General features: G+C 61.4%; 1 protein-coding gene across 9 annotated transcripts; it reads left to right on the forward strand.

The window, feature by feature from the left end:
• Positions 1-51: 51 nt before the first annotated feature.
• On the forward strand, positions 52-11,708 carry TEPSIN (TEPSIN adaptor related protein complex 4 accessory protein). 9 transcript variants are annotated; one of them, XM_030923509.1, is made up of 14 exons: positions 85-151; positions 1,461-1,570; positions 1,661-1,849; positions 2,036-2,137; positions 2,314-2,407; positions 5,352-5,419; positions 5,681-5,759; positions 5,894-5,965; positions 6,861-7,070; positions 7,363-7,537; positions 7,692-7,805; positions 7,907-7,985; positions 9,318-9,452; positions 10,507-11,708. In XM_030923509.1, the coding sequence occupies exons 3-14, from the start codon at positions 1,772-1,774 to the stop codon at positions 11,053-11,055; spliced, it is 1,755 nt and encodes a 584-aa protein (XP_030779369.1). In that variant the 5' UTR covers positions 85-151; positions 1,461-1,570; positions 1,661-1,771; the 3' UTR covers positions 11,056-11,708. The 9 variants fall into 9 exon arrangements, with proteins under 9 accessions (XP_010352576.1, XP_030779373.1, XP_010352575.1 ...); XM_010354274.2 differs by lacking the exon at positions 1,461-1,570 and having other exon boundaries at positions 52-151; positions 1,661-1,733; positions 2,046-2,137; XM_010354273.2 differs by lacking the exon at positions 1,461-1,570 and having other exon boundaries at positions 59-151.
• Positions 11,709-12,405: the final 697 nt, after the last annotated feature.

The following is a 12,405-nucleotide window of genomic DNA, read 5'->3' on the forward strand; positions in this document are numbered from 1 at the left end:
GCCCGCCCCACCGCGAGGGATTGGCCGGCGGAGCCAGACCCGCGCAGTGATTGGAGAGCCCGGGCCTGGCGGAAGCGGGGCAGACCGGGAGGGGACTTGGATCATGGCTGCCGCGCCGCCGCTACGGGACCGCCTGAGCTTTCTACACCGGGTGAGTGAGGGCGGTCCGCCTGGGCCCCGGCCCCACGGCTTCTCTCGAGCGCCGCGTTCCCCGGACTCGCCCCGGGCTTGAGCCGTTGACCTTGCGTCTCCGCGTCGGGTAGCTGCTCCTGGCCCCTTCGCCCGCGCCGACGCCCCTGAGCTGTCCGCCCGCCGCGCCGTCCCGGGGCCTCCCAAGCCGGACCCACCGAGCGCAAGGGCGATGGGCACAGCCAGACCCTGGGGGAACGAACAGGCCTCGGCCAGCATTTAGTGGGCTCTGACAGGAGGGAAGGAGCGGCGGACCCAGTGGACGGGGAGCCGCTGTGTCCGTGCTGCCGGCGCCCAGGTGGCCTGGCGCCCCGCCGTCCTCCCTGACGGTGGCATTTCAGAGGACCCCAGTCCTGGAGAGGCACCCCTGGGTTGCAGAGAACACAGACATTTCAAAGGGACAGGGAAGGACACACCGTTGTAAGCTCCTCTTAGTAAACCCTCTGAGAAGGAGAGGCCGGGCCAGTTCCCAGGTGTCGTCCTCAGCAAACTGCCCTCTTTTGTCAGCCCTCAGCTTTCCTAGGCTGGACCTCAGAGGGGGCTGGGTGGGCCCAGGGCGCGGCCTTGGGCTGCCAGAAGCCACGCTAGGGTTGGTCAAGGCTCTCAGTGCAAGGTTTGGACAGAGTCGTTCTGTGCTGCGTTCTGCAGTTGTCAGCTGTCACCTGCAAACCTGTCTAGCTCCCCTTAGGGCTTGGTGGGCAAGTAGTGTCAGTGAGCTGTGTCCACAGCCTCGGGAAACACTTCAGGTCCACGTTTTCGTGTGTTGTCACTAGATCTCCGCCCTTCCAATTGAAAGGCTTCATCAACTCACGTGGTCGGCCCCATGCTTGTCCTCTTAAATACTCTTGAACTCTATTCTGTCCTGAAACTGAATAATGCAAAAATGGGTGGTTCCAGTTTTCATCCCTATAAACTGTACATCTTTGTGCCAGTAAGGAAGCATGAAACGAATAAGTACATCTGCTGTTAGCGAACATAAAACACACGACATCAGTTGGTTCTTGGGGAGCGATGGAGCCAGTCAGGCTGAGCAGCTGTCACTCTGCCAATCCGGGCTCTTGGGAGGTGGAACCATTCATAGTCCCCTGCATGGAAAAGGGCTTGCCTGGGCCTTGTTTGGCTTTGCTAGTCAGTAGGTAGGTGCAGGAGAGGTACTTTCAAATAGCCTTACGTGCTGGTAAGTGCAGGGAGGCTGGGGGCTGTGTCCCATCGTAACCCAAGTGGCACAGCTCCTCCGTGGAGAACCACCACTGATTTGCCTCTTCTCCAAGGCTGTTCATCCTTGACTGTTGAGAGAGGACCCTGCTGCAGCCTCCCTGTGGCCAGTAGCACAGTTCTCACCCCTTCCCAGGCCTCTCTCCGGCCATGTCAACAGCAAGAGGTGGGCCGTTTCCATCCCCTTTGGAGGGCTGTGGACCCACCCCTGTGGGAGATGGCACCTCATCATGGCGGGGCTCTGGTTCCCTTTCAGCTCCCGATTCTTCTGAAGGGGACATCGGATGATGATGTCCCATGTCCGGGCTACCTGTTTGAAGAGATTGCTAGTATCCTTCCTCGACGTACCGTGTGGGGGAAAGAACGGATGGCAGGGTCCAGAGTGGTGCGAAGGGTTCCTGGGGATTGTGCCGTCCCTAGGGGGATCCGCAGCGCCTTTATCATTGTAAGCAGCCATGGGTGGGGTCTGAAGGCTGCAGTACTGATGGCACAGGAGACCTGAGAAGCCCTGCGCTCCTGACCGCAGAGCCTGCAGTAGGCGCCTCCAGGGAGCATGGACTGAGAGGTCCCAGGGCCCGGTCTCCCTGCGGCCCGGCGCAGCCTTCACCATCTCGCCCTTCCCTAACCCAAGCGTGCCACAGAAATCTCCCACGAGTCTCCGGGCAGCAGCCAGTGCCTGCTGGAGTACCTCCTGAGCCGCCTGCACAGCAGCTCCGGCCACGGGAAGCTCAAGGTGAGCCCCCGGGTAGTCAAGGGTCAGGCCTGAGGCCCGGCCCACGGTGGTGAGGCTGGAGGAGCAGATGAGCGGCCCAGGGTGGCAAGCAGCTCTGTGCCCTTTGGGTGCCCTGGGCCCTGCCCTGGTGTCCCGTGTCCGGCCCGCCCAGCACTGCTGACCGCCCCACTCCCCAGGTGCTGAAGATCCTGCTCTATCTGTGCAGCCACGGCTCCTCCTCCTTCCTGCTCATCCTCAAACGCAACTCTGCCTTCATCCAGGAAGCTGCAGGTACAGGGGCTTTGGACAATGGGGGAGGGTGACAAATCCTCCAGGCTTGAGAAGGAAGACTTCAGCCAGAGCCCTCACCTGGGCCTGGTCCCCATCAAAGACCCTCCTTGCTGATCCTGGCCCATCCCTGGCCTCTCCACCCGCTGCCCACCCTCACCCCAGCTGGCCTACTCGGCCTCCCCTGACGTGCCCTGCCCCTCCCTCTGCTGGGTCCTCCGTGCCTCCCATGCGTCCCTGGGCCTTCAGCTGCATCTGTCCCTGTGCTTGCTGCCCTGGGTGCCATTGTTTGTTTCTCTGTGTGCCCCGCAGGTCTTCCCCCTCCATCCCAGTGCCCACACGTAGCAGACTCAGTGCCTGTTCACACGTCCTCCTCAGGCTGTGGGTTCTTGTTCTAGGGCTGCTCCTCAGAGCCCAAGACAGAGGGAAGCCATGGGAGGGCGGGACTGGGAGGCAGGAGAGGCGGGGCCCCGGCCAGTCGGTCTGTCCAGGCAGCAGGTGGGTCTGGGGGAGCCGTCCCGCAGGCTGGGGGGCAGTCCCTTGTGCCTCTGCCTAATGAGGACTTGTGGGGGCTTGGCCTGAGATCTTCCATGGGGCTCCAGGTGGTCACTGGGCACACCATGTCTGGACCCCAGCCCAGCCCCTGAGAGGGGAATTCTGGGGAGGGAGACTGAGTCTCTGTCGTGCCGCTGCTTGCTTATGGAGACCCTGAGCATGTCCGTCCACGGGGCTTACCCCAAAACCGGCGTCGAAACCAGTCTTGCCCCACTTTGTGACAAGTGGGCATGCAGCTCTAGGTGTCCCTCAGGGGCCAGTGCCCTGGGCCATTGACAGTTGTGACACATGACTTAGGCGGTGGATGCCCCTGAAGGAACGGCTGTGCAAGGGTGCTCTCGCCATCCTGATAGAGCGCCTCACAGCTTTGGGGCCAAGGCAGTAGCAGCCATTTATCCTCACCATTCAGCAGGTCAGAGGGCCCCGGGCTCCCAGGCCACTCCTGTGGCTGTGGTTGGTGCATGTATGTTGTGGCTTCAGTGGTCTCGGGACATGCCCTGGGGTGGGGGCTGCAGCAGGTGGGGGGATGGGGCACGGCAGGCCCCAAGGATGGGAAAGGCTGTTCTTCAGACCCTGGGTTCTTGTTGGCACTAGAGTCTCTCCTGTGCAGAGGCAGTTGTGGATGATGGCTGTCGCCTGCCGTGCCTGGGCACTGGCCCTGGGCGACGCACAGGCTGTGGGAGGTATCACGACAGTCCCCGTGAGGAAGGCAGGTGCCAGATGCTGCACATGAGAGACGGGGCGCCCCGCCCCAGACGGCGGGTGTGCAGCGAGGATGGCCCACCCCACACACGCAGAGAGTCAGAAAGAGGAAAGAAACACAAAACGCAGCTGGCAGTTAAAGACAGGTTTTCTTTTTTTGGGGGGTTTTTATGTTTTTTTTTGAGACAGAGTCTTGCTCTGTCGCCCAGGCTGGAGTGCAGTGGCCGGATCTCAGCTCACTGCAAGCTCCACCTCCCGGGTTTACGCCATTCTCCTGCCTCAGCCTCCCGAGTAACTGGGACTACAGGCGCCCGCCACCTCGCCCGGCTAATTTTTTGTATTTTTAGTAGAGACGGGGTTTCACCGTGTTAGCCAGGATGGTCTCGATCTCCTGACCTCGTGATCCGCCCGCCTCAGCCTCCCAAAGTGCTGGGATTACAGGCTTGAGCCACCGCGCCCGGCCCAAGACAGATTTTCTTTAGTTAAAACCTGAGAGGCGCCCCCAGCCGACTGTGGTCAGAAGCCCTTTCTCTTACAGACTGAGAGTGTGTATTGGTTTTAGGGTGAGGGGCTCATCAGAAGCTCGGAATGTTTATGTGTGTGGAGAAGCTCATGGCAGGGTTGGAAGGACGGGAGGTTATCTTGGGACAGACATCTTGCCAGCCCGGAGGTGGATTTTCTGAAAGCTGGCGTCTTCCCGGCCGGAGGAGGGTTATCTCGGGCTGGCATGTCTCTGGTGGGGGAGGAGTTTGGAGTGTTTCTGGTTGGAGATGTTATTTGTAGTTTATGGTTGTGCTGACTTTAGCCATTAGGCTGATGCCCTTTGGATTTAGGCGGTTTTTGGTTAAGGTGAACTTTAGAATGAGGGGCTTGTCCGAGATGGTGATGCTCCTGCTCTGTCACAGAGGAGGGCCAGCGCGAGTTGGCAGGCGAGTGCCCTGGGCTCCTGCGGGAAGATGGCAGCTGCAGGGGGTCACTTTATCCAGCCACTGACTCAGCTTGTGGCTGCCACCCTGGGCCCAGGGACAGCCAGGGGCGTCGTCTGCGAATCACAGGGCCAGCCTGCCAGGGTGGAGACAGGCAGCCAAGGGGCACGAGTGGATTCGTCTGTGACTGAGGCTCTCCAGGGGTTCTCAGAGGCGTGGCTCTCAGCATGAGCCCTGAAAGGATGCCTCGGCTCCCGGTGCAGGCTCAGGGGGCCCTGGGGCCGGAAGATTTAAGGAAAGAAGTCCCAGTTCCCCGTGAGAGGAACTCTCAGGGCAGGGGAGCCCGCGGCGGCTGAGACTGGGGATGGGTGGGTCCAGGTGGAGCTTTCAGGCTGTGATAAGAAGGCTGGTTTCTCCCTCCAGGCCCCAGAAGCCTCCGAGGGGTCCCTGGTGCACCTGGGGCAGGGAGAGTGGGCTGTGGGGAGGCCGCACCAGCTCAGGCACCAGGGGTTGCCAGCCCTGGGGGAGACGAGGTGTTTGCGTGGAGAGAGACTCGCCTCTGTGGGGCATGGGTGGGGGGAGCCAAGGGTCTGCTCTGGTGTGGCCTCTGCGGGGTCCTGGAGGAGGGCGTGCCAGTGGCCGTGACAGAAGGGCCCGGGTGGCAGGAACTTGCCACCCCGGAGTGGGCCCAGTTCACCATGTTCTGCAGGGAGCAGCGGTGCCAGGCTCGGCCCTGCCCCCCACTTGCCTTTTATGTTCTGCAGCTTTTGCGGGGCCCCCAGATCCTCTGCACGGGAACAGCTTGTACCAGAAGGTTCGGGCGGCCGCGCAGGTGAGCCCAGGAGCAGTGTCGCTCTGCGGGGTGCCCTTCCTCCTGTAGAGGGGCAGGACTGGGGTCAGGATGTCAGCTGGGGGGTTTGCAGTTCTCCTGCCCGGGACCCCTGCCTCTGCTCCTTGCTGGTGGACACAGAGCCTGTGTCCAACTGAGTGGCTCAGAAGTATCCAGGGGACAGAACAGAGCTGATACGAGTGGCAGGGCGAGTACAGCAGGCCCCGGCATGAGGACGCTGAGGGCCTCCGCCTCCCCGTGTAGGACTTGGGGAGCACCCTGTTCTCGGACACCGTGTTGCCACTGGCTCCCTCCCAGCCTCTGGGGAACCCGCCTGCCACAGGTAGGTGACCGAGGGGACTGTGTCCAGTCCCGGCACCAGGTTTCTGCCTCCCTGAGTGTCCTCGGCATCTGTGCCACCCATGGGCAGGGCCGACGGTGGGGGCCGACTTGCCGCTGACAGAAGACCCTCTGCAGGCATGGGGTCCCAGGCCAGGCCGCACAGCACCCTCCAGGGTTTCGGCTACAGCAAGGAACATGGCCGCACGGGTGAGTGGGAAGGGCCTGCATGGGCCCTGGCATCTCAGGGTACAGGGATGAGGAGGGCAGTGGGGGCCGGACCATGCTGCCTCACCTGGTAGCTGCTGCCCCCGTCTCCTCCCCTACATGGCCTCAGCCCTTCCTGTGGCTGTCCCCACTGCTGCCGTGGGGGTGGGGCAGGTGTGGCCAGGGCTGCTTTACGGACAGGCAAGAGAAACCAGGCTGAGCAAGAAATCAGGGCTGGGCCCCATGGCAGGGGTGAGTCCCACTCCGAGAGGGGCTGAGGGCTGTGCCCCTGGCTGTAGTGTGAGTAACTCAGGCAGTCCCGTGTGGAGCTGTTACAAGCTGAGGCAGTGCCAGTGGACAACTACTTGTTAGCGCCAGAAGAACCACAGGTGGCACCACTGCCTGCGGCTGGGACCCAGCCCCCGGCCCAGCTGTGCCCTGCTGCCAGGCCCCGGGCGGTGTCTCGCCGCTCACCGTTAGGCTGTGTCACACTGTCCTGCACGCAGCCCAGGGCTCCTGCTGACACTTTGGTGTGGGGGCATCTTCTACAGGGAGCTCACGCGGGAAAGGCCGGCCCCTCCCCAAGCCCTGGACACACCTCCCTGAGCCAAGGCCGAGCCCAAGCCCCTTAGGACACCCTCACCCCCAGAGGACAGAGCAGAGGGATGGAGGCATAACTGCTGTGAGCTGGGGTGTCCAGGCCACTGGGCGTGGGAATGCCAAAGTGGAGTCCACCGGGAGCTTCCAGAGGGCCTGGGGGCCCACCTGGAGGCCTCCCTACCTGCAGCATGTACCCCGACCTCCCCAAGCCTGAGCAGGGAGCCCATGCGGGCACCCCGCTCCCAGAGAACGTGGGTGGGGGCCGCACTGGGCGGCCGTCCCATCTCCCTCTCCTCAGGTGCAGGCTCGGCAGGCGAAGCCTTCCTCTCCACCATCCAGAAGGCCGCAGAGGTGGTGGCCAACGCCATGCGCCCCGGGCCTGAGAGTCCCAGTACCCAGAGGCTCCTGCCGCGGGGTGACACCTACCAGCCTGCCACGATGCCTTCAGCCAGCCACGGTCCCCCAACCCTGGGGAACCCACTCCCCGGGGCTATTCCAGGTCCCCGAGGTATCGAGGCGAGGGCTCCTCCCCTTGGGGTCTGGGTCACTCCTTCCTGTCACCGCTGGGGCTTTGCAGCCATGGAGGCAAATCCCAGGGCCTCCCACACAGCAGGAGGGGATGGGACCCGGGTGGAACCAGATGCCCACTGGGGCTGGTGTTTGCTGAAGCTGGAGCCAAGGTGGCCACCCATCCTCAGCTCAGGACTCAGTCCCCAAGGCCTTGGTCCCGGGCCCCGGGAGGTGGGCATGGGGCTGGCCTGAAGCCCTGGGGATCTCACGGGCCATCCTGTTTCCTCCAGCTGTGGGACATCAGCCTGGGCAGGCCGGAGGGGGCTGGGACGAGCTGGACAGCAGCCCCAGCTCTCAGAATTCCTCCCAGAACAGTGACCTGAGCAGGGTCTCAGACTCGGGCAGTCATTCCGGCAGCGACAGCCATTCAGGGGCCAGCCGGGAGCCGGGCGACCTGCCAGAAAGGTGAGTGGGAGCTGCTGGATATGCGGGAGTGGTCTCGGAGCCACCACACCGCCCCCCTCCCAGCGCGGCTCCTGCTCTCCAGGTTCTCCCCAGGGTGAGGCAGGGGTGGGGGCACGGCCCCACCTCACCCTTGACCCGGCCATGCCCCCGGCAGGGTTGAGGTGGTGGCCCTGAGTGACTGTCAGCAGGAGCTGAGCTTGGTGAGGACTGTGACTCGGGGACCACGCGCCTTCCTGAGCCGCGAGGAGGCACAGCGCTTCATCAAAGCGTGAGTGCGCCTGGACTCGCCCGGCTCTGCCCCAGCCCCAACCCTGGGCGAGGGAGGAGGGGACGGGCCGCACTCACCACCCAGGTGTCCCCTCTGTGCAGGTGTGGACTGCTCAACTGTGAGGCTGTGCTACAGCTGCTGACCTGCCACCTGCGTGGGACCAGTGAGTGCACGCAACTGGTGAGCTGCGCGTGCGGACGGGAGGGCGTGACTGTGCGCATGCCTGTGTGCGGATGTTCCTGTGTGTGTGTGCGTGTGTGTGCTCGTATGGGTATACCTGTGTGTGAACATTCCTGTGTGTATGGCTGTGCATGTGCACATGCCTGTGTCTGTGCATGTGCCTGTGTGTGTATGCCTGTGCATGTGTGCATGTGTACGTGACTTCATGTGTGTGGTTGTGTATGTATGTGCCTGTGTGTGTGTGCGTGCACATGAAAGTGTGGACATGCGTGGGCATGTTGCGGGGCCGTGCAGAGGAATGAAGGTAAGGTGATCAGAGCAGCAGGTCATGTGCTTCTTGCTGGGGTCTGTCCAGGAGCCGGGGAGGACATGGCTCTGGTGTCCGGGAGCCGGGGTGTAAGGCGGTGGGGACAGGGCTCTGGTGTCTGGGAACTGGGGTGTAAGGCGGTGGGGACAGGGCTCTGGTGTTCTGGAGCTGGGGTGTAAGGCGGTGGGGACAGGGCTCTGGTGTTCTGGAGCTGGGGTGTAAGGCGGAGGGGACAGGGCTCTGGTGTTCTGGAGCTGGGGTGTAAGGCGGTGGGGACAGGGCTCTGGTGTTCTGGAGCTGGGGTGTAAGGCGGAGGGGACAGGGCTCTGGTGTTCTGGAGCTGGGGTGTAAGGCGGTGGGGACAGGGCTCTGGTGTTCTGGAGCTGGGGTGTAAGGCGGTGGGGACAAGGCTCTGGTGTCTGGGAACTGGGGTGTAAGGCGGTGGGGACAGGGCTCTGGTGTCTGGGAACTGGGGTGTAAGGCGGTGGGGACAAGGCTCTGGTGTTCGGGAGCTGGGGTGTAAGGCGGTGGGGACAAGGCTCTGGTGTTTGGGAGCTGGGGTGTAAGGCGGTGGGGACAGGGCTCTGGTGTTCGGGAGCTGGGGTGTAAGGTGGTGGGGACAGGGCTCTGGTGTCTGGGAACTGGGGTGTAAGGCAGTGGGGACAGGGCTCTGGTGTTCTGGAACTGGGGTGTAAGGCGGTGGGGACAGGGCTCTGGTGTTCGGGAGCTGGGGTGTAAGGCGGAGGGGACAGGGCTCTGGTGTTCGGGAGCTGGGGTGTAAGGCGGTGGGGACAGGGCTCTGGTGTTCGGGAGCTGGGGTGTAAGGCGGTGGGGACAAGGCTCTGGTGTTTGGGAGCTGGGGTGTAAGGCGGTGGGGACAGGGCTCTGGTAGAGCTGTCCCTGGTGCCTCCTGGCACTCTGGTCATTGAGGAGGAGGGAGAATAGGGAGAGAGATGGCCAGTCAGACCCTCCTGGCATGGACCTGCTGCCACATGGGTGCTGATGTCCCCTCGCTTCGTCCGCAGAGGGCCCTGTGTGCCATCGCCTCCCTGGGGAGCGCCGACCTCCTTCCCCAGGAGCACATCCTCCTCCGCACACGGCCACGGCTGCAGGAGCTCAGCATGGGCAGCCCGGGACCTGTGACCAACAAGGCCACCAAGGTGGGCAGCTGCAGAGTCCCACACACCCCGGGGTCCAAGCGTACAGCAGGACATACACTGCAGTCCACGGCCACCCTGTCCCTGCCTGGTGCTTGGTCAGCCCTTCCCGGACCTGCCTCCCGAGTCCCTGTCCCACTGGCAGAGGGAGCAGCAGTGAGTCAGGGTCCTCACCTCCCCACTCCCTTCCTGCCTTCCACCCCAACTCCGCAGCACTCACGGTACACTGGCCTCTACCTGTTCCTGGAAGCCCCCAAACTCCTCTGCCTTAATGTTCCTGCCCTTGTGTCTCGGCTTACACCCACCTCTTCCAGGAAGCCCTCCCTGACTGCACATGCAGTTCGCCACCCATGACCCAGCTCATGCTCAGCTCCCAAGCTCCGGAGGGCAGAAGTGGTTCCATTGATCTCTGTGCACTTGAACACTCTGAACTGCCTAGAGGCTGCTGGAATCACACTGGGAGGCCTCTCTCTGCTACCAGGCCCTGGCACCCTCCCTCTGCCTGTGGACACCCCCAGCTTCTTTCTTCCTGTTTTCTCCCTGGCTGCTGGAAACACAGGTCCTCAGTCACCCATCTCCAAGTCATCCTTATCTAGCTCACCTTTCAGTCAGAGCGACAAGTGAGCCTGGGGTTTGCACCACCGCAGGCGAACCTCATAGTGGGGTTTCTAAAATGGGCACGCTGGAAGAACCCTGCGTCCAACAGTTGGAAACACCCAGATGTGCCGGGCCACGTGTGTTCACTCCCTCCAGCAGTGCCTGGTGGGTTATGACGGGGAGGGTGTCCATTGGTATAGTAGTGAGTGAAGGAACAAGATTTGAGGTGTGTGTGTGACACCTGCCCCCTGTCGCCAGCACCAGCCCAACAGCTGCTCTCTGGGATGACAACTGGGTGCACTGCTCCAGCCCCCTCCTGGCAGCCGGCGTCCTACCCAGAGCTGGCCCTGCCCTCTGAGTGGAGGAACTGAGGAGGTCCTAGGGAGAGGTGGGCCCTGGTCCCCACAATTTCCAGGGTTGCATAGGAACCTCCCTGGTTCCTCCTTCCTTCCTCTTTCAGATCCTGAGGCACTTTGAGGCCTCCTGTGGGCAGCTGTCCCCTGCCCGGGGCACCTCAGCCGAGCCTGGCCCCACAGCCGCCCTCCCAGGCCCATGTGACCTGCTGACCGATGCTGTGCCTCTTGCTGGGAGCCAACTCTTCCTCCAGCCTCTGAGTTCAACCGCAGTCTCATGCCAGAGCCCTGCTCCCTCATCTGGGATGCCGCCCAGCCCTGTGCCCACCCCACCCCCGGATGCCTCCCCCATTCCAGCCTGCGGAGACCCCAGCAAGGCCGAGGCCAGACTGGCAGAAAGCAGGGGGTGGGGACCTGAACAGGTCCTAGGGGGCACAGACAGCCCAAAGAGAGGCCCCAGCAACTGTGCATGGAGCCGCGACTCCTTGTTTGCTGGTATGGAGCTGGTGGCCTGCCCCCGCCTGGTGGGGGCCGGGGCTGCTGCAGGAGAGTCCTGCCTTGATGCTCCCCGAGCCCCCCAAACATCGTCCCAGAGGACAGCAGTCAAAGAGCCTCCTGGCTCAGAGCCGTCAGCTTTTGCGTTCCTGAACCCCTGACCCGATGGCCTGGCCCTGGAGTCGTCAGCTTCAGCTGCTGCCTGGGGGCTCTGTGTTTCCTGAGCAGCCTCAACCGCAGCTGCTACAGTCTCCAGGCAACTTGACCTGAGAGGAGGACCCTAGGGCTACCTCAGTTTCCCCCATCTCCTCTGCCAGAGGCTCTGGCTATTTGGACTTGAATCCCTACAAGGGATAGGCAGGTGGCAGGGCCCCAGAAGGGTTGATCTCAGGGGTCCCAGGGGGCAGCCCCTGCTTGTCTTGCCCTCAGACATGAGGTTTCTTGTGTGAATATGGAAGTGACTACCAGGTTCTTTATTTCATTTTGATCTCAGCTCCCTCCTTCCCCAGGAGGTCATGAGCAGCAAGCCACCGCCTCCCCATCCCTTCGGGGTGGGCTGGGGGCGGAGGCTGGGTTTGGTGCACGTGGGTTGAGGGTGTCTTGTCCGGGCTGCCTTGTGCTGTCTGGTCTTTGACCGTTTCAAGTTTCAGATCCCCACGTGACCCTTCCCTGGCTCTCCCCTGCTCCTTCGTGCTGTAATTGCTTCCTGCACACGAAGCTTCTGATTGGAGCCTCTGGTCCGTCTCAGAAGAACCTTCCGAGAGCACTGGGGTTTATGCGTTCTGAATAAACACTACTGTTTACATGAAGCCGGGCCATTTATTTTTCTTTTTTGTGGATGTACATTTTAATAGAAATGCCATCAGTAAGGGGCACACACAGGACTGCTTTCCTCAGAGCAGGGACCGCGCTGCTCCTGAAACGTGGTAGAACCCCCCCAGTGGCACTCTTCTCGCAGTTAACCTTCATGGCAAGGTTTTAGACTATGAGACTCAGTTTGTTAAATAAATAATAGACTATGTGGGTTCTCTATTTCTAATTTCAGCAGTTTGTGTCTTCAGGGGATTGGTCCATTTTATATCAGTTGCTGAATTTGTGATTCCGTTTTTTGCAGTATTCCTTTATTCTTCATTTCATGCCTGTGGGGCTGTAGTCACACTACCACGTGCTTCCTGTCATTCCTTAGGATCACTTGTTTTCCCTTTTTCTTGGTCAGGCAGTTTATTAATGTTAGTTTCTTCAAAGAACGAACTTTTGGTTTTATTTTTTTCTACTTCACTAATTTGTTTTTCAGTTTCCTAGTTCACTAATTTCTGTTCTTCATTGTTTCCTTTCTTTTGCTTTGGGCTTATTTTTATTTTTTCAGTTTCTTCTTCTTCTTTTTTTTTTTTTTTTTTTGAGACAGAGTCTCGTTTTGTCACCAGGCTGGAGTGCAGTGGCACAATCTCGGCTCACTGCAACCTCCGCCTCCCGGGTTCAAGTGATTCCCCTGCCTCAGCCTCCTAAGTAGC

Source organism: Rhinopithecus roxellana, chromosome 19 (assembly GCF_007565055.1).
Source record: "Rhinopithecus roxellana isolate Shanxi Qingling chromosome 19, ASM756505v1, whole genome shotgun sequence".
NCBI lineage: Eukaryota > Metazoa > Chordata > Mammalia > Primates > Cercopithecidae > Rhinopithecus > Rhinopithecus roxellana.

What these genes read in the sequence shown, in the direction of transcription:
- TEPSIN (XM_010354273.2), top strand. Translation starts at nt 104, where the DNA reads ATGGCTGCCGCGCCGCCGCTACGGGACCGCCTGAGCTTTCTACACCGG. An exon ending in CTTCATCCAGGAAGCTGCAG is followed by an intron (nt 2,408 to 5,351) that starts GTACAGGGGCTT and finishes TATGTTCTGCAG; the next exon opens with CTTTTGCGGGGCCCCCAGAT. An exon ending in CCAGTGAGTGCACGCAACTG is followed by an intron (nt 7,986 to 9,317) that starts GTGAGCTGCGCG and finishes CTTCGTCCGCAG; the next exon opens with AGGGCCCTGTGTGCCATCGC.